This window comes from Pygocentrus nattereri, chromosome 10, assembly GCF_015220715.1.
Source record: "Pygocentrus nattereri isolate fPygNat1 chromosome 10, fPygNat1.pri, whole genome shotgun sequence".
Lineage (NCBI taxonomy): Eukaryota > Metazoa > Chordata > Actinopteri > Characiformes > Serrasalmidae > Pygocentrus > Pygocentrus nattereri.
The window spans coordinates 11,551,000-11,572,325 of NC_051220.1; the positions used below are offsets into that span (position 1 = coordinate 11,551,000).

General features: G+C 41.1%; 1 protein-coding gene across 1 annotated transcript; it reads left to right on the plus strand.

Annotated features, from left to right (window-relative positions):
* Positions 1-1,556: 1,556 nt before the first annotated feature.
* Positions 1,557-13,843, plus strand: LOC108413313 (procathepsin L-like). Its single transcript, XM_037542164.1, has 9 exons — positions 1,557-1,606; positions 3,196-3,296; positions 5,125-5,267; positions 5,395-5,589; positions 7,300-7,491; positions 7,943-8,105; positions 10,438-10,543; positions 10,642-10,743; positions 13,415-13,843. Exons 1-8 carry the CDS (start codon positions 1,563-1,565, stop codon positions 10,739-10,741), a joined length of 1,044 nt encoding a protein of 347 aa, XP_037398061.1. The 5' UTR covers positions 1,557-1,562; the 3' UTR covers positions 10,742-10,743; positions 13,415-13,843.
* The last annotated feature ends 7,483 nt before the right edge of the window (positions 13,844-21,326 follow it).

Below are 21,326 nucleotides of genomic sequence, written 5' to 3' on the forward strand. Positions count from 1 at the left end.
TAGTATGTATAACAAGAATGTACTCTAGTCAGCATAATAGTTTATCCTGCTGAAGTTGGATTAAATTTCGTGAGTTTGCTTATTAAAGTCAGTTTTAGTAAGTATAAAATACTGGTAGAACAGGTTGAGGGTGTCCTGCTGCGAGTCGCCCGGGAACGTGTGAAATGTTCATGGTGACATTTGGTTTTCATGGCCCTCATGAGCTTATCTGCACTTTACTTTTATGTGCTTCAAATTAGTTCAGCACTTGCCATTGCATTGATTTGAAAACTGCACTTCACATTACATATTACATCTGTACATCTGCATACTGCACATCTCTTCTCGTATATCAGCTCATAGACGATTGCAGGGCAGTATATTTGTATTAATCTGGTGCATTTTTAAGATGATGAGATAAGAGTATTAGGTAAGCGTGTGTTAAGTGTGCTTGATAGTATCAGCAGTGCAAAGAGGTGCAGCAGAGCAGCGCCAAAGCAAGGTCAAATAAAGCAAATTAGCAGGTCAGCAATCTGCAAAAGGAAGTTGACAAAGAATAAACAGGTTTAAATATAAATTCTAGCACCACTATTTGCATTCTAGTACTATGTTAGTGCTAAATTATTCACATGAACATATTTTGGCCATTTTTTCCATCATTTGAATGAAACCTGGGTAGACTACACCGTCCATTCACAATGAGTAGAATTTCCAGAAGATGTTTTCACAAAGTTGGTCCCATTGTAAATCAGAGTTGGCTCCTCTGTGTTTTCCTAATTAGGTTGGTAGTAAATCTAACATGCAAGGCCTTCAGCCCAGTTCCTGAAGTCCTAACCAATGGGAGAGCTCTCTTGGCTGTATCTATCTACACTATTAGAAATAAAGGTTCTGTTCAACTTTTTTGTTCATCAAGGTATAAACAATGTAAATGTTACTCAATGGTACAACGTGGTTTTAAGATCCAGATATGAACCTTAAATAAGTGTTTCCAGGTGACATGTACATATATGTACCTTTTCATAACCTGATGTTTTAAAACAAAGCAATATAATAAATAGCCTGGAGACGACATGGGGTGTGTAGGGTGAATACAAGTTAGTAAACATAATTCCAATGGATTATGGTAGAGTTATATTCCCTGACTAAAGGTACTGAGATGAACCCTTGAGGGTTCCAGCCCAGTGACAAGAAGGGCACTGCCCAGGTGACAGTTTTTACTACTTTATTTCTGAGAAAGTAGAAAACAGTCTTAAATGCATAACATTCTGTTGGGCATTTCAACATGTTACCCCTTTTGTTTCCAACCAAATCTTAACAACTTTTTTTTTTACTACAGTACTTCCAGAGTTTGAATTCAACAGACATGTATTTTCATACTTTATAGAAATCATCGGGCGTTCTCTGAAGACTTAGAAGAACTTGAGGGTTTATGAGTAGTAGATTAAATCATATCACTCCCATCTTGTAGGGTACAGAGAGTTGAAGGTTGTGGTCAGAAGAGCATGTTTACTGGCATCTTTCGCTCAGCAAAGTCACCGATAAAATCAGATAAAATCAGAATAAAACCAGAGGCTGTGGGGCACATGCTCCAGCAGATCACGGAGAGGCTGCAGAACATCATGCTCAGGTAAGAACTGAAACATGCACTCATACATTTACAGTGAAAACAAATACTGATACAACAAAAAGAGGTGAAAAAGTTCAATGTACAGTTGAAACTAAAAGAATCAGCAGATTAAGATGCCACTGAGTTTCAGTTCAAGAATAGTGGGGTCATTATTAATGATTAGGTTTAAATATTTCAAAATATTCCAAAGCAACTTAGAAAATATGTGTGTGTGTGTGTGTGTTTGTGTGTGTGTGTATATATATGTGTATATATATATATATATATATATATATATATTTTTTTTTTTTTTTCTTCAGGCAGATGATGTGTAATTCTGTACATACCATCATTATTGTCATTAACAGACTATTAGATAATGATCATGAACATATTCCCTGGTATTTGGAGGGTCTTGTTTGCTACTGCAGCGCTGACAGTTGTTCTTCTGTAAAGCCTCTGTTCTAGTGTGGTGATGCTCTCTGTCTCACATTACCTGAGATCTTCCTCATCTCCTCTTCTGTCTTCAGTGTAAGAAATGAGGAACAGTCACTCTTTATACCAAACTTTTGCAAACTTTGCAAGTTTTCAAATGTACAGATATGATATGGTATGTTTTACAGAGCTATTTTAGAGCTTAGTCTCAGGCACACCCAGAACTTGAATTTTTGGATATTCAGTGGGTTCAAGAGGTTAATTAGGGGATCCTGGGGCCCCCGGGACCCCTTGTATTTCACAGCAGATTGATTTATTTGAGCTAATCTAAAGGCCACATGGAGTTTGGAGGTTTGTAGTGATTGACTCTGTAGCCTCAGCATCCGCTGACCCCGCTCTGTCATTTTACGTGGCCTATCACTTCATGGCTGAGTTGCTGTCATTCTCAATCGTTTCCACTTTGTTATAATACCACTGACATTGACTGTGGAATATTTAGTAGCGAGGAAATTTCATGACTGGATTTGTTGCACAGGTGGCATCCTATCACGGTACCACATTGGAATTTACTGAGCTCCTGAGAGCGACCCATTCTTTCACAAATGTTTGTAGAAGCAGTCTAAATGCCTAGGTGACCCAATGACTGTATTTATGTGATATATATATATATATATATATATATATATATATATATATATATATATATATATATATATATACATTTGACATGTACAGTCATTGATGTGTATTTTTAAGATGATTAGATAAGAGTATTAGGTAAGCGTGTGTTGAGTGTGCTTGATAGTATCAGCAGTGTAAAGAGGTGCAGCAGAGCAGCACCAAAGCAAGGTCAAATAAAGCAAATTAGCAGGTCAGCAATCTGCAAAAGGAAGTTGACAAAGAATAAACAGGTTTAAATATAAATTCTAGCACCAATTTATACCATTTATACCAAACTTTTGCAAACTTTGCAAGTTTTCAAATGTACAGATATGATATGGTATGTTGTAAAGATTTACAGAGCTATTTTAGAGCTTAGTTTCAGGCACACCCAGAACTTGAATTTTGAGATATTCAGTGGGTTCAAGAGGTTAATTAGGGATCCTGGGGCCCCCAAGGACCCCCTTGTATTTCACAGCGGATAGATTTAATTTTGTTTAATCTGTTCTTTACAGAATGAGGGTTTTACTTGTTGTCGCTGCTCTTGTGGTTGTGGCTGGTGCTGCCAGTGTCTCTCTGGAGGATCTGGAATTCCACGCCTGGAAACTGAAGTTTGGTGAGAAAGTAACATCAGATCTGCTTCTGTATATCAAATGCAGAGCTAACAGGATAATTATTAAAACCGAAACCACTTTGAACCACTGCATTCGACGATTTGCATTGTGCTTGGTGATGTAAGGGTTGGATGCAGTTGCTTGGCCATGGAAATCCATTCCATGAATTCTCTATGCTGCTCTTGAGGTAATCTGAAGGCCACATGGAGTTTGGAGGTTTGTAGTGATTGACTCAGTAGCCTCAGCATCCGCTGACCCCGCTCTGTCATTTTACGTGGCCTATCACTTCGTGGCTGAGTTGCTGTCGTTCCCAATTGCTTCCACTTTGTTATAATACCACTGACATTTGACTGTGGAATATTTAGTAGTGAGGAAATTTCATTACTGGATTTGTTGCACAGGTGGCATCTTATCACGGTACCAATCCATTCTTTCACAAATGTTTGTAGAAGCAGTCTAAATGGTGACCCACTGACTGTATATATATATATATATATATATATCGGGATATATATATATATATATATATATATATATATATATATATATATTTGACATGTACAGTCATTGATGTGTATGTAATGTATATATATATATATATATATATATGAGATATGTAGTCATGTCAATGTTTATTTAAATAGCTTTTACAACAGGCTTTTTGTCAATGACTGATACGTATATCTTCACAGCATAGACAATTGCCTTCAGATGACCCCAAAGATAAAAGTCTAAGGGGGTCAGATCGGGAGACCTTGGGGGCCATTCAACTGGCCCACGATGACCAATCCACTTTCCAGGAAACTGTTAATCTAGGAATGCTCGGACCTGACATCCATAATGTGGTGGTGCACCATCTTGCTGGAAAAACTCAGGGAATGTGCCAGCTTCGTTCGTTGTGGGCCAGTTGAATGGCCCCCAAGGTCTCCCGATCTGACCCGCTTAGACTTTTATCTTTGGGGTCATCTGAAGGCAATTTATGCTGTGAAAATACGAGATGTGCAGCACCTGAAACTACGGATACTGGAAGCCTGTGCTAGCATTTCTTCTGCGGTGTTGCTATCAGTGTGTGAAGAGTGGGAGAAGAGGGTTGCATTGACAATCCAACACAATGGGCAGCACTCTGAACACATTTTATAAGTGTTCAGAAACTTGTTAATAACTCATGAAAGAATAAAGTTAAAACCAAGCACACCATTGTTTTTCTTGTGACATTCTCAATAAGTTTGATGTGTCACATGACCCTCTTCCAGTGTTGCCAACTCTTCAGTAAGGAAAGTCGCTATTGGCTGTCCGAAAAGTCGCTAGAAGTCGCTAAATGACGCCATCGCCTAATTTGCATAATATATGTTTTTGAAGCTGTAAAGGAAAAACGATGCGGGAGAGAAAAAAACACCACTACAAATGAACTCAGAACAAATGAACAACTTCTGTTGCCTTTGAAACAGGCAGTCACTTCTCAAAACACGCTCATGACTTTAATGCTGTGTATAAATAATTTTTACGTAAATTACATAAATCAGTTTTTTGCTGTGTTGTTAAATGTTAGCATAAGAGTAGCAGTTAACAGGAACTGCTGTTCTACGTTCAACCCTCCTCCTTTATCCGGGCTTGGAATGGCAAAGTGACCTTAAAAGAGACACTTTGGCAGAGTTACTTAGTTTTTTTTCTTTTTTCTTTATTTATTTTTATTCCTTTTTTTTATAAGTTTTCTTAAGTTTTCTTTAGTTTCAAACCTATTATTCACAAACTGTTCTGGCCCACCCTGTATATATATCCTCAGAGGAAGCACATACATAAACATATACATAAACATACGTTTCCTCTAAGGTAAAAGCTACAGTTCATTGGATGAAGAGTCCTGGCGTAAAATGATTTGGCTGGACAATCTTAAACTGGTTCTGGAGCACAACATGCTGGCTGACCAGGGCATCAAAAGCTACAGACTCGGCATGAACCACTTTGCAGACATGGTGAGATCTCACATACACAGTTCATTACACAATTCACTAAATCTTTCCTTCAGCCCTGTTTATTATGTGTTCATGAGTTCAGAATTTCTGGGCAAAAGACCATGAAAAGTCTCTTCTTCTCTAACAGGACTATCAGGAGTACCAGCAGATGTCAAAGGGCTGCCTGGGGTCATTCAACTGGACTGATACCCACAGCGCCACTACATTCCTAAAGCTGGTAGAGGGCACTGCTCTGCCCAGCTTTGTGGATTGGAGGATTGAGGGCTACGTGACTGAGGTTAAGGACCAAAGTCATTGTCGCTCCTGCTGGGCCTTCAGTGCGGTGAGTTACAGCACGACAGACATAAATTTAAGTCATGGTTTAATTAGAATTTCTGACAGGTTTTGGAATATATCAGTATATAATTTAGATGATTAAACAAAAATTAGACGTTTAGTGTTAATAGCAGTTTATTATTCTGGAATGAATCTTCATTTTTAATACAAAACATTTTTAACAGCCAAAGTATATCTGAAATATTTTATTGTGCAAAACAGTAAAAACAAAACAGTTCAATATGTAAATAAACCTGCCAGTATTGGTTTATGAACATAGCCCAGCAGGCTCGGCATAAAGGGTGCTAAATTTTGTTTCATGTCTTAATTTGGCTTGAGTTGGCTTCCTTAAATTGGCAGCTTAAAGTTTGAAATTTTCAGTCCACATGGAGCAGCAGTCACATTTTATCACTTGGTCAGGCACCTAAAGTAGCTTAAGACGAAACAGAAGTGTTCCAGTCTTTTGTGTCTATGGCTAATGCTAACCCCAAAAGACTGGCTGTTTCGTTATGTCCGCTGCCTCAAAAGCAAAGTTTCCTGTGTCAGGCTGCACTGATTTAGACAGTAGTAGGTGATCAAGGATCTGTAGCAGTATCACTTTCATTTGAAACATGGCTGAAACATTCCTGATTCAGTCACTCAGTTAAATGGGGTAACGTTAACATGGCTTACGCTAAGCTATCTGCACTTATTTATGTTGTACTAGTGTAACTCATGCCTGAGGAAGCTTCAGGCTGCCCGCTACTAATTTGACGGCAGTGAGAAAAGGAAAGATGAAGTCACAAGGAAGGCATAGATGCCTTTTCTTCCAAATCAAGATATCAAGAAAACGTCAGAGGTTTTTGATCAGAGGTGTTGCTCCGTACACATTTAATTATCTTTGAGTCTTGATTATGTGATATTACCCATGATAGCATATACAGACATCTACAATAACCTAAATACCATATCAGAGTACACATATCAATAACTAAAACATACAAATCGGTTTTATGAAGCAAATATACTCTGATGAAAGTGATTAGCTGAAAAAACGCTGTTTGCATAAGTATTCAACCTCTGTATTGCAAAAAAGCTCCAAGTTCTCACAGCTGAAAGTCATTAACCTAACAAAGGCACAGTTTGCCATTATAAAAGAAAAGTTCACCTTTACTGGATAAAAGACCCTGTTAATTCAACTATTTTTGATCAGACTGTGAATCTGAAGGAAATTAGGACTAAGAAAATCAGAGAAAAAGTTATAGACATGCGTAAGTTATAGACATGCATAAGATAGGAAGGTTTTTGGATGTCATATTTAGCGTTATTAGACTGGACTGACTGTTGTTGAACAGGCTGGTTGTGATATTTGTGAGGTTCTGTGCTGTGTGCTGATAATATGTGCTGTAATGTGTTTTTGCCATGTTTCGTCATGTGTTTCTTTATAAGAAACTGGCTTGTCACTCACACTTACAGTTGAAGGTTCTCCACAAGGGAGAGCTGTTGGCGCACAGATGGCTTCAGCGTGCATCATTAGAATGGAGGAAATTGCCTAAATATTGGCTATAGAAACAAACAAGATTATGATATGAGTAATATTATAGTAATATATAAGTAAGAGCAGGGATGCTGTGGAAGATTGGAACTTTAAAGACATCCTTATTTAAGGAAGAAAACACACCCATTTCTATTGTTCCACCTTTTTGTCCTTTAATTTTTTCTCATTTGGTTCTCTCAGGCAGGGGCCCTAGAGGGTCAGATGTTCAAGAAGACAAAGAAGCTGGTAGAATTGAGTGCACAACAACTGGTGGACTGCTCCCGGGGTTATGAAAACTTTGGCTGTCAAGGTGGTTGGCCTCTTAATGCCTTCAGGTACATCAAGTCCAGTGGAGGCTTGGAGACAGCATACACTTATCCATACCAGGCCAAGGTGAGGCTACAATAGTTAATGATTCCAGGGTGAGGTCAAACTAGTGTTGAGTGGAGCTTCTGAGACACAGCTACGTTTAGTCTCATAAGTGTGTTTGTATAGTTTTTACATTAGAGCTGTAATGCCAATGAAGCTACCAAGTAAAGAAAGCCAACTGTATGCCAATTAGCATGGTGCTAACTGCACTCACATGTTAAAGCATGAATTTTGCCAATGCATTTTTGTCCATATTTATAAGTATGTCAAACGGGTGTTTGGACATGCAGTTTGTACAGTTCTAATTGGTGGGGTCTTAGTAGATAACCCTATAGCTCCAGTGGAAAGTTTTTATTTTGCCACTGTTCGTCTACCTTTGGGGTGAAGGGAAAATTCTGGAAATTTTGAAAATATCCCTGTTAACTTTGAACCAGAGGGTTAACAACCCATCCTTATTGCACCCATCTCTTCTCAGGAAGGGGAATGCAAGTTTAACCACCAGAATTCTTGGGCTTCATGCTCTGGCTATAAAATGGTGAAACCCACAGAAGACGCTCTGCAGTATGCTGTGGCAACAATCGGGCCCATTTCTGTAATCGTAGATGCCGACCATCGCAGCTACCAGCACTATAAGTCAGGTAACTCTGAGAAACCAGCGCTGCTGTACTCATTAACACAATCTTGTCAGAGCAAAACTTCTTATCCCCAAAGTAAAGATTTTACAGGAGAAGTAAATACCTTCAGTGTAGCCAGACATTCGTCCAAGTCATTTTGGTGCATTTCTTTCGGTCCATTAATCATGGCATTTACATAGCGTAAATAGTAACAGGGATTTTCAAATTATGTCAAAAACTGAAACACGAAAAAATTGAGATTTTGTCCTGACACCAGCGATATGCTGTCCTTGAAGCATATGTGACTGAATTGCCTGTAAAATAATGATTGGCCAATATTTCAGCCAATCACAAACACAGAAACTCCTCAGAACAAATCTGCAGTGAGAACAATGGTGGTAGTAAATCAGTCAGAATGATTAGAGTAAAACATGGTAGAAAGCTGTCATAAAAGAAGAAAAAAAAAATCTATCCTGATCATCTGGAACTTTTTTTTGCTGTTTTTATCCCTGAAGATGATAAAGCTTTTAATTCATCTCTGTGGAAGAATAAACTCACTGTTACTGGCTTTAAGGTTACAGAACAATGTTATGATCTGTTAGCTAACTAGTTAGCTTTACTTAGCTTAGCTGCTGACAGTTACCAGATTAAACAGGACTTTAGAGCACTCACACTTGGGATTAAAAACTATCAACTATTACTACACTTATACACATGCCTTTCTCTGCATTAGTTCATTAAAGTTTGCAGGAATACATCACATAAAAGACAATGCTGTATTTAGCTCTATTTAGCATTAGCTCATCTGAAGGGGTAACTTCAATTGTAAAAACCTCCTCCTTTTTAGACATGAATATCTGCCTGAGTTGCTAAAAGATTTGCCTGGTCTGATTAAAGCAAAGATGGTGTCCACAATCCATATTTGTTTATTTTAAAATTCTAAGCATGCACTTTTGATCAGTGCTCAGTCATGTATGTCTGTAGTCGTGTACACTATATTACCAAAAGTATTCGCTCGTCTGCCTTTACACGCATATGAAATTAGGTGAGATCCCATTCTCAATCCATAGTGTTTAACATGATGTCAGCCCACCCTCTGCAGCCATAACAGCTCTTCTAGGAAGGCTTTTCACAAGGTTTAGAAGTGTGTTTATGGGAACTTTTGACCACTCTTCCAGAAGCGCATTTGTGAGGTCAGACAATGATATTGGACGAGAAGGCCTGGCTCACAGTTTCCGCTCTAATTTATCCCAAAGGTGTTCTGTCGGGTTGAGGACTCTGCACAGGCCAGTCAAGTTCTTCCACACCAAAAACACACATCCGTCTCTTTAAGGACTTTGCTTCTCGCACTGGTGCGCAGTCATGTTGGAACAGGAAGGGGCTGTCCCCAAACTGTTCCCATAAAGTTGGGAACATGAAATTGTCCAAAATCTCTTGGTCTGCTGAAGCATTAAGAGTTCCTTTCACTGGAACTAAGACGTCCCAACTCCTGAAAAACAGCCCCACACCATAATCCCCCCTCCACCAAACTTTACACTTGGCACAATGAAGTCAGACAAGTACCATTCTCCTGGCAACTGCCAAACCCAGAGTAATCCTTTGGATTGCCAGATGGAGAAGCGTGATTCATCACTCCAGAGAACACGTCTCCTCTGCTCTAGAGTCCAGTGGCGGCACTTTACACCACTGCATTCAACGCTTTGCATTGTGTTTGGCGATGTAAGGCTTGGATGCAGCTGCTTGGCCTTGGAAACTCATTCCATGAAGCTCTCTACGCTGTTCTTGAGCTAATCTGAAGGTTTGGAGGTCTGCAGCGATTGACTCTGCAGAAAGTTGATGACCTCTGCACACTATACGCTTCAGCATCTGCTGACCCCGCTCTATCATTTTACATGGCCGACCACTTCATGGCTGAGTTGCTGCCGCTGACAGTTGACTGTGGAATATTTAGTAGCGAGGAAATTTCACAATCTTTGCACAGGTGGCATCCTATCATGGTACCATGCTGGAATTCACTGAGCTCCTGAGAGTGACCGATTCTTTCACAAATGTTTGTAGAAGCAGTCTGCATGCCTAGGTGCTTTGTTTTATAAACCTGCGGTCATGGAAGTGATTGAAACACCTGAATTCAATGATTTGGATGGGTGAGTGAATACTTTTGGAAATATAGTGTCTTGACATGGTTGCTGTCAGTTTGACTATTACAGTCCCTGTGAAATCCCTGCTTGTTCAAGTTGGCTGGGTTTGCTGTTGTCTCATTTCTAAGCTTGCATTATTACTTTATTTACCAGATACTTTATTTATGGGTTAATCAGTGACCATCCTAATTGGCAGCTAGTAACATCAATGATTGCAGGTGTGTATGATGAGCCAGCCTGCAGGACTAACTACCCTTATCATGCTGTCCTGGTTGTTGGTTATGGCACTGATGATGGACAGGACTACTGGCTGGTCAAGAACAGGTAAACAAACATGCTGGCAAAACATCAAAAAGACAATTCCTGATCACATTTCTGCCAGGGAGTAATTTAACCATCACTGACAATGTTTTCTTTTCCAGCTGGGGTGTCGGCTGGGGTGATGAAGGCTACATCAAGATGTCGAGGAACAAGAATAACCAGTGTGGTATTGCCACAACAGCCGCCTACCCAGAGGTTTAAAGGTATATCTTCATTAAAGGGGTTCCAATCACAAACTTCTACACTGATGGGTTTAGATGTGAATGAAGACTGTATCATCAGCATAGAATAAGACACAGGGGAGGTCATTCCACCACAATAAGTGCTATTTATTAAAACGGGGGCAGAAAAGGCACATAGAAAGCACTGACCTTGCAAGGGAGATCACCACTAGCCACAGGATTCACCCTAATGGTAGACCAACCACAAAAGACACCAACAACCCACACTGTCTGATTAACACAAGAAACACATATCACACAATTCTGGCTGACGAACAGCAACATAAACAATACAAATAGTAATTTTTCCTTTGATCCTCCTGATGTGGGCATCAGCATGGCCATGCCTCATGAGTGTCTACAAGCTGGCACCAGTTGGCTGCTTCAAGACTTTTGTAAACCAGACATAGGGTGCAATCTTTAATTTGAATGACCATTGGAAACCCCACCAGTCAACAGTTGCTTGTGGTGCTTAATGGGTCACTGGACCTTTGCACAATTGCCCAAAAAAGCTAGTTTGGTGGTGAATTCATTTCACCAGTTTACATGCTATTACACATAGTATTTATTATGAAATATCACTGTTTGGGTCTCCTGACTTCTAATCTTGAAGAGTTCTGCATAACAAAGCTCAAAGTTTTGGCCCTACACTGTTAGAAATAAAGGTTCTGTGCAGGTAGATTTTTTGTTCATCAAGGTAGAAATAATGTAAATGTAACCCTTTTGTCTCTACATGGCTCCCCAGCTGGGCTCTGCGTTGTGTTTTGATGGTAATGAAAGGGACCAAGAAGCGCAGGAAAGTGGTGTGATCAACTGGTGGCGCTGTTTTATTGTCAGGCTCAGACAGCAGCTTGGCATATCTTCAAGGAAGCACAAAATACTGTCAATTAAGCAGTTTTTCCCACTTCTAACTTACACTCCATGGAAGTCTCAGCTAACATTCACAGTTTCTTCCATTTAAAATGTACACAGCACTCAATGGCCTTCACCACTCTCATTAAATAAAACACATAAACTTCTTAAACAGTTTACATTCCCAAGCCTACATATAAAACAGGTCCCACCAAACCAAAACTGACAAAACACATGAGCTTAGCAACTAGTTTTACACCACCCTTTTCGCTTGCTATATTTACAAAAAAAAAAAAAAATAGCTAGAAAATATGTACTAATTTGGACCACTAACTGAACATAACATGTTATCCAGTGGTAATCTGTCCAAAACATTGATGGATGTTAGATCTTTTTAAATGATTAATTAGGATTAGCACAGTCAGCATGTCTCGCCTTCAAGGAACCACACAATTCTGTGTCTTCCTTGCTAAATAGCAACAATAAAGAGAAACAACGCGTAGCGCATGTACCTCCACCTAGTAACAACACCTTACATAAACTTACACTCAAAATTACAACAGTGGTTTTAAGGTCCAACAATGCACCTTAAATAAGTTTTTTTTTGGTGAAAAGTGCATATTTGTACCTTGGTTGGTTTAAATCAGAACATTACAATAAAAAACCTGGAGATTGAGATGGGGTGTGTGGAGAAATATAATTTCAATGGATTATGGTACTGAGATGTAATTGTACCCTTGAGGGTACCTCCCCAGTGACAAGAGGGGTCCTGCCCCAGTGACAATTTTTTAGTGTATAATCAGGTGAGTTAAATTCCTAGTAATGTTACCACCAAGGAAGTCCAGGAGAGCATAACTGTCCTCACTTTCTCTAGGTGGGATGCCCTCACCAAGCCAATGCAGGTATCTGTTAGCTCACATAACATAAGTAGATATATTTGGTTAGCATTCTCCTCCAAGCGTGTTGAGCTCCTATGATGTTGCTTTAGTGCCAGTTTGAAAAGATGTAGTAGCTTCAAATGACTTAGAGAAAGCGTGTGCCTTTACCCTTCCTTGGGGTTCCACCCGGAAAGCTCAAGCTGACTGGCACTTGACTGATGGCATGTCCCGTTTAAAGAACTGTTGCTAGGTAGAACGAAGCAAACAAGACTTATCCCTCTCCACAGCCTGCTGAACCTTTGCACCTGTGAAGAGGTTCAACACAAAGCCTTACAATTGTTTCTGTGTTTTCTGCTCCTAACTACAAAATCACAACTGAAGCTGAACTTAACTAGTCAACATTAGTGACTTTCCCGCTTGAGTGCAAATGACCCACTACAGGCTGTTGCATTTTCTTCAGAACAAATTGTAAGTTGTGCTACTGTCTGTTCAAAATAAGTGAAAAGAAACTTAGCCTTATGCATAATGCATAATCCAACTCATACCGAACCGTGAAGTCCAAACCACGGTGTGAACCAAACCATGACTTCTTTGTACTGTCACACTCCTATTAACTTGTGGGTGGAAATGGGCATGATTAAGCTGGAGAGAAAAGTGAAGAATACCAAAAAATGAGTTTAAATAAATAAAAAATGAATTTCATATCATTTATATGAGAGAGCGTAAGGCTAAAGTAGGTGTGTGTGATTCCAGCTAAAACTGAATTCAGGTCATTGGATCTTCTGGAGCTGAGGGATCTACAGAATTAGAATGGAACTACATTAATGAACATGTTGCATCTCTAACTACACATAGCATTAATACAGCATTAAGGATGAAGCAGTTTATGTGAGTCAGTTCCATTTAATGTTGTTTTCCTACAGGTTGAAGAGGAGGAGTCTGATCAGAATGATCAACTGATGCAAAACATTTTTTCTACCATTATTCCTGAATTACACATGCAGTGTGAATTGTTACTATTTCTGACTGCTTGAAAATTAAAAAATAAAACTCAGCATTTAAATCTATAACAGTTCTTTTCATAACAGTTCAACACCTCATACCAGCACACACACACACACACACACACACATTAAGATCCAGCAGTATATTACAGTCTGAAGATTTCCTATATTGAAAGGCTCATTATTTGAAGCCGTATTGAAGCCGATGCTACTGTGAGCTACAGGAGAAGAGCATTGAAGATAATAACCTGCTACACCATTGATAAGGAAATGTCCACAATCTTCAGAAAAGAAGCTCCAGGGTTTCTTCATTACAAAAATAATAAAGAAAAAAATCATGTATCTCCATTTTTGTCAACCTTTATTTGGTTGGGGTCGGGGTGGATAATAGAATGCTCCAAATAGAAATGTTCTCTGAATGTACACTAAAAAAATCTCAATCTCTATAAATTAACTAAGGTAAGAGTTTTTTTTTACTTCTGCTGTTAACTATTTTGGAAATACTTTTTTTTTTTTTTGGACAGCAACGATATGCCCTTAAACACTCATCATCATCATCGTCATCATCATAAAATATGTACGTATTAATTGTACTGTGAGCAACCTGTTCTCTGATACAGTGAGTTTTACTAGTTTATGAGATGGTGGCGCCCTCTGTTGGTAATTAAATACCCTGCTTCCATGTTGTACACATTGAGCAGCAGTCATGTAGTTAGACCAAATTAACACTGTACAGTGCGCATTAGAACACTTAAACAACACAATATAACTCCAAGTAAATCAAACTTCAGTGAAATCAAACTGTCCACTTAGGAAGCAACACTGATTGACGATCAATTTCACATGCTGTTGTGCAAATGGAATAGACAACAGGTGGAAATCACTGGCGATTAGCAAGACACACTCAATAAAGGAGTGGTTCTGCAGGTGGGGACCACAGACCACTTCTCAGTACCTTTCTGCTTTCTGGCTGATGTTTTGGTCACTTTTGAACATTGGTGGTGCTTTCACACTCGTGGTAGCATGAGACGGATCCTACAACCCACACAAGTGGCTCAGGTAGTGCAGCTCATCCAGGATGGCACATCAATGTGAGCTGTGGCAAGAAGGTTTGCTGTGTCTGTCAGCGTAGTGTCCAGAGGCTGGAGGTGCTACCAGGAGACAGGCCAGTACACTAGGAGACGTTAAGGAGGCCGTAGGAGGGCAACAACCCAGCAGCAGGACCACTACCTCCGCCTTTGTGCAAGGAGGAACAGGAGGAGCACTGCCAGAGCCCTGCAAAATGACCTCCAACAGGCCACAAATGTGCATGTGTCTGCACAAACGGTTAAAATCGACTCCATGAGGATGGTATGAGGGCCCGACGTCCACAGATGGGGGTTGTGCTCACAGCCCAACACCGTGCAGGATGCTTGGCATTTGCCAGAGAACACCAGGATTGGCAAATTTGCCACTGGTGCCCTGTGGTCTTCACAGTTGAAAGCAGGTTCACACTGAGCAAGTGTGGCAGATGTGACAGAGTCTGGAGACACCGTGGAGAGCGATCTGCTGCCTGCAACATCCTTCAGCATGACTGGATGGCAGTGGGTCAGTAATGGTATGCGGTGGCATTTCTTTGGAGGGCCGCACAGCCCTCCATGTGCTCACCAGAGGTAGCCTGACTGCCATTAGCTACTAAGATGAGATCCTCAGGCCCCTTGTGAGACCATATGCTGGTGCGGTTGGCCCTGGGTTCCTCCTAATGCAGGACAATGCTAGACCTCATGTGGCTGGAGTGTGTCAGCAGTTCCTGCAAGATGAAGGCATTGAAGCTATGGACAAGCCCACCCGTTCCCCAGACCTGAATCCGATTGAGCACATCTGGGATATCATGTCTCGCTCCATCCACCAACGTCACATTGCACCACAGACTGTCCAGGAGTTGGCGGATGCTTTAGTCCAGGTCTGGGAGGAGATACCTCAGGAGACCATCCGCCACCTCATCAGGAGCATGCCCAGGCGTTGTAGGGAGGTCATATAGGCATGTGGAGGCCACACACAATACTGAGCCTCATTTTGACTTGTTTTAAGGACATTACATCAAAGTTGGATCAGCCTGTAGTGTGTTTTTCCACTTTAATTTTGTGTGTGACTCCAAATCCAGGCCTCCATTGGTTAATAAATTTGATTTCCATTCATGATGTTTGTGTGATTTTGTTGTCAGCACATTCAACTTTGTACAGAACAAAGTATTCAATGAGAATATTTCATTCATTCAGATCTAGGAGGTGTTATTTGAGTGTTCCCTTTATTTTTTTGAGCAGTGTATATCAGCAGATAAATACTTTTTAAATAAGTATATGTACAAGAGTATATTAGAATTAACAACCATTTGTCACTGTGTTTGCACACTGTGAAATTAGACCTCTGCATTTAACCCATCTGTGCAGTGAAACATCCACATACATGCACATTAGTGAACACACACACTAGGGGGCAGTGAGCACACTTGCCCGGAGCAGTGGGCAGCCCTATCCACAGTGCCTGGGGAGCAAATGGGGGTTAGGTGCCTTGTTCAAGGGCACTTCAGTCATGGACTGTCAGCCTGTCAAGGGATCAAACCGGCAACCTTCCCATCACAGGACTGGTTCCCTAACCTCCAGCCTACATTGCACTGGAGGTCCCATGTATGAGGTAAACAAAAAAAAAAAAAGAAAAGAATTGGAGCAGCATATTATTATTATGGCTGAACTCTGCAGAGAATTCTTCCCTGATTTTGGTTGAGTTATATTCTCAAGTTTGTGACTTTGTTTGTAGCATGTTGAAAAAGTGAATAATTGCTTATATTTGAAAAGATATGTGCTTATTTTCACAGAAGTCATATAATTGATAAATAAAAGACAGCGGAATGAACTGAGTGACTGTGCAGTGCAGGTTTCCACTACTGAGGGGCTCTGAAGAACACTAAAGTACTGATATCGGGCCTTACAGGCTTTTTATGGGAGGGCAAGAGTCTGGAAGATCTAAGCTGATCTGTGTGAGGAGTTTCGCCCTTCAGTTCCCGGTTTCTGTCAAATGATCTATCTATAAGCACTTAATAAATGTGTTAATGTGTATTTTTGTCTTTCTCTGTGTTTCTACATTCTGGTTTCATCTCATGTATAAATATTTAAAGTTAATGACACAGCAAAAAGTTCTCATTTGTCCTCCATCACCTGATTCAAGCATAAAACCAGAGGTTCAGTTTTATGCTTACAAATAAGAAGGTAAACAGAGAGACAGTCATAAACAGCCTCAGTTTGACAGGAAGCTCAGGCAGAGGTGAAAGTTCAAGACTTCTGTTCTTCAGTGTTGATACAGGCTATGTATGCAACCTTGCTGTTTCCAACATGGATAATTATTGAATGTCACTCATTTTTCTGGCTTAGACCTGGAATTCCTACAAAATGCCATTGTTGATTACAGGCCTATTCCAAAGCTTCCTGCATATGGGGAACACATGTGTCAATCTTGATCTACTCGTGGCTATGCACCTGGCTTGAATTATATAAAACTAATAATATGCTACAAATAAATAAGTGAGTCAGACTAGATGATTTCTAGTTGGAGTAGTTTTATATATCGCTGTTGTTTATATATTGCTGTTGTCTCCAAAATGGTAACTTTACAGGAGAAGAAAAAAACTTACTTTACATTTAATGTAAGTCAATGGAACCAGACTTTTTCCAAGTGATTTTGAGTCATTTCTTTCAGTCCACTCATGATGAAATTTACACACAATGTAAAGAGTGACAGGTATTTTCAAATTATGAAAAAAAAAACAATGTATAGTGGAGATTCCTCTGACAACAGTGGTATGCAAGTCTTCTAGGATTCAGCTCCCTACTGCTGCCAGAAATGCCAGAAATGACACTTCTGACACCCCACCTCAGACCTGCCTATTTACACTTGGCTTCTGGGCACTGACCTCTTGGTACTAAGCATCACTTAGGTTCTGGGCACTGACCTGTTGGTAGTAAGCAGTATTTGGGTTCTGGACACTAACCTGTTGGTAGTAAGCAACATTTGGGTTCTGGGCCCTGGCCTCTTGGTGCTAAGCAGCATTTGGGTTCTGGGCACTGACCTGTTGGTACTAAGCAGCATTTGGGTTCTGGACACTAACCTGTTGATAGTAAGCAGCATTTGGGTTCTGGGCCCTGGCCTTTTCGTGCTAAGCAGCATTTGGGTTCTGGGCACTGACTTGTTGGTACTAAGCATCACCTAAGTTCTGGGCACTGACCTGTTGACACTAAGCAGCGCTTGGGTCCTGGGCACTGACCTGTTGACACTAAGCAGCACTTGGGTCCTGGGCACTGACCTGCTGGTACTAAGCAACACTGACCTGTTGGTACTAAGCAGCATTTGGGTTCTGGACACTAACCTGTTGATAGTAAGCAGCATTTGGGTTCTGGGCCCTGGCCTTTTCGTGCTAAGCAGCATTTGGGTTCTGGGCACTGACTTGTTGGTACTAAGCATCACCTAAGTTCTGGGCACTGACCTGTTGACACTAAGCAGCGCTTAAGTTCTGGGCACTGACCTGTTGACACAAAGCAGCACTTGGGTTCTGAGCACTGACCTGTTGACACTAAGCAGCACTTGGGTTCTGGGCATTGACCTGTTGGTACTGAGCAGCATTAGAGTTTTGGGCAGTGGCATGTTAGCACTAGGCAGCATTTGGATGTTCAGAGGAGGACAGCTCCTACGTGTACATACAAATGTATCAATTTCTTGCTCTCTCTCTCTCTCACTCTCTCTCTCTCTCTCTCTCTCTCTCTCTCTCTCTCTCTCTCTCTCTCTCCCTTCAAGAATATGAATATTTTTACAAGTTGGTTTTATCACCTATGCCCAAAGCACAAAGTTCCCATGACTTAATATACTGCTCAGTCTAACACCACTGACTCATTTGCTTTATTATTACCCAGTAGAAACTCTTGTTAATTCAAAACTTGTAATTACAGTGGGTTGCAAAAGTATTCGGCCCCCTTGAACTTTTCAACCTTTTGCCACATTTCAGGCTTCAAACATAAAGATATGAAATTGTAATTTTTTGTGAAGAATCAACAACAAGTGGGACACAATTGTGAAGTGGAACGAAATTTATTGGATATTTTAAACTTTTTTTAGAAATAAAAAACTGAAAAGTGGGGCGTGCAATATTATTCGGCCCCTTTACTTTCAGTGCAGCAAACTCACTCCAGAAGTTCAGTGAGGATCTCTGAATGATCCAATGTTGACCTAAATGACTGATGATGATAAATAGAATCCACCTGTGTGTAATCAAGTCTCCGTATAAATGCACCTGCTCTGTGATAGTCTCAGAGTTCTGTTTAAAGCGCAGAGAGCATCATGAAGACCAAGGAACATACCAGGCAGGTCCGAGATACTGTTGTGGAGAGGTTTAAAGCCGGATTTGGATAGAAAAAGATTTCCCAAGCTTTAAACATCTCAAGGAGCACTGTGCAAGCGATCATATTGAAATGGAAGGAGCATCAGACCACTGCAAATCTACCAAGACCCGGCCGTCCCTCTAAACTTTCAGCTCAAACAAGGAGAAGACTGATCATAGATGCAGCCAAGAGGCCCATGATCACTCTGGATGAACTGCAGAGATCTACAGCTGAGGTGGGAGACTTTGTCCATAGGACAACGATCAGTGGTACACTGCACAAATCTGGGCTTTATGGAAGAGTGGCAAGAAAAAGCCATTTCTCAAAGATCCATAAAAAGTCTCATTTAATGTTTGCCACAAGCCACCTGGGAGACACACCAAACATGTGGAAGAAGGTGCTCTGGTCAGATGAAACCAAAATCGAACTTATGTTTGGCGTAAAAGCAATACAGCTCATCACCCTGAACACACCATCCCCACTGTCAAACATGGTGGTGGCAGCATCATGGTTTGGGCCTGCTTTTCTTCAGCAGGGACAGGGAAGATGGTTAATATTGATGGGAAGATGGATGGAGCCAAATACAGGACCATTCTGGAAGAAAACCTGTTGGAGTCTGCAAAAGACCTGAGACTGGGACGGAGATTTATCTTCCAACAAGACAATGATCCAAAACATAAAGCAACATCTACAATGGAATGGTTCACAAATAAACGTATCCAGGTGTTAGAATGGCCAAGTCAAAGTCCAGACCTGAATCCAATCGAGAATCTGTGGAAAGAGCTGAAAACTGCTGTTCACAAACGCTCTCCATCCAACTTCACTGAGCTCGAGCTGTTTTGCAAGGAAGAATGGGCAAAAATTTCAGTCTCTCGATGTGCAAGACTGACAGAGACGTACCCCAAGCCACTTGCAGCTGTAATCACAGCAAAAGGTGGCGCTACAAAGTATTAAAGCAAGGGGGCTGAATAATATTGCACGCCCCACTTTTCAGTTTTTTATTTCTAAAAAAAGTTTAAAATATCCAACAAATTTCGTTCCACTTCACGATTGTGTCCCACTTGTTGTTGACTCTTCACAAAAAATGTCAATTTCATATCTTTATGTTTGAAGCCTGAAATGTGGCAAAAGGTTGAAAAGTTCAAGGGGGCTGAATACTTTTGCAACCCACTGTAATTCTGCTGACAGGATTTCTATGATAAATCTTTGGGGATTTCCATGAAAGCAGCATTTGGGTCCTGGGCACTGATCTGTTGACACTAAGCAGCACTTGGGTCTTGGGCACTGACCTGTTGGTACTAAGCAGCATTTAGGTGCTGGGCACTGATCTGTTGGTACTAAGCAGCACTTGGGTTCTGGGCACTGACTTTTTGGTACTAAGCATCACGTAAGATCTGGGCACTGACCTGCTGACACTAAGCAGCACTTAAGTTCTGGGCACTGACCTCTTTGTACTAAGCAGCATTTGGGTTCTGGGCACTGACCTGTGGGTACTAAGCAGCATTTGGGTTCTGGACACTAACCTGTTGATAGTAAGCAGCATTTGGGTTCTGGGCCCTGGCCTTTTCGTGCTAAGCAGCATTTGGGTTCTGGGCACTGACTTGTTGGTACTAAGCATCACCTAAGTTCTGGGCACTGACTTGTTGGTACTAAGCATCACCTAAGTTCTGGGCACTGACCTGTTGACACTAAGCAGGCTTGGGTCCTGGGCACTGACCTGTTGACACTAAGCAGCACTTGGGTCCTGGGCACTGACCTGCTGGTACTAAGCAGCATTTAGGTGCTGGGCACTGATCTGTTGGTACTAAGCAGCACTTGGGTTCTGGGCACTGACTTGTTGGTACTAAGCATCACGTAAGATCTGGGCACTGACCTGCTGACACTAAGCAGCACTTAAGTTCTGGGCACTGACCTGTTGACACTAAGCAACACTTGGGTTCTGGGCACTGACCTCTTTGTACTAAGCAGCATTTGGGTTCTGGACACTAACCTGTTGATAGTAAGCAGCATTTGGGTTCTGGGCCCTGGCCTTTTTGTGCTAAGCAGCATTTGGGTTCTGGGCACTGACTTGTTGGTACTAAGCATCACCTAAGTTCTGGGCACTGACCTGTTGACACTAAGCAGTGCTTGGGTCCTGGGCACTGACCTGTTGACACTAAGCAGCACTTGGGTCCTGGGCACTGACCTGCTGGTACTAAGCAGCATTTAGGTGCTGGGCACTGATCTGTTGGTACTAAGCAGCACTTGGGTTCTGGGCACTGACTTGTTGGTACTAAGCATCACGTAAGATCTGGGCACTGACCTGCTGACACTAAGCAGCGCTTAAGTTATGGGCACTGACCTGTTGGTACTAAGCAGCATTTGGGTTCTGGACACTAACCTGTTGATTGTAAGCAGCATTTGGGTTCTGGGCCCTGGCCTTTTCG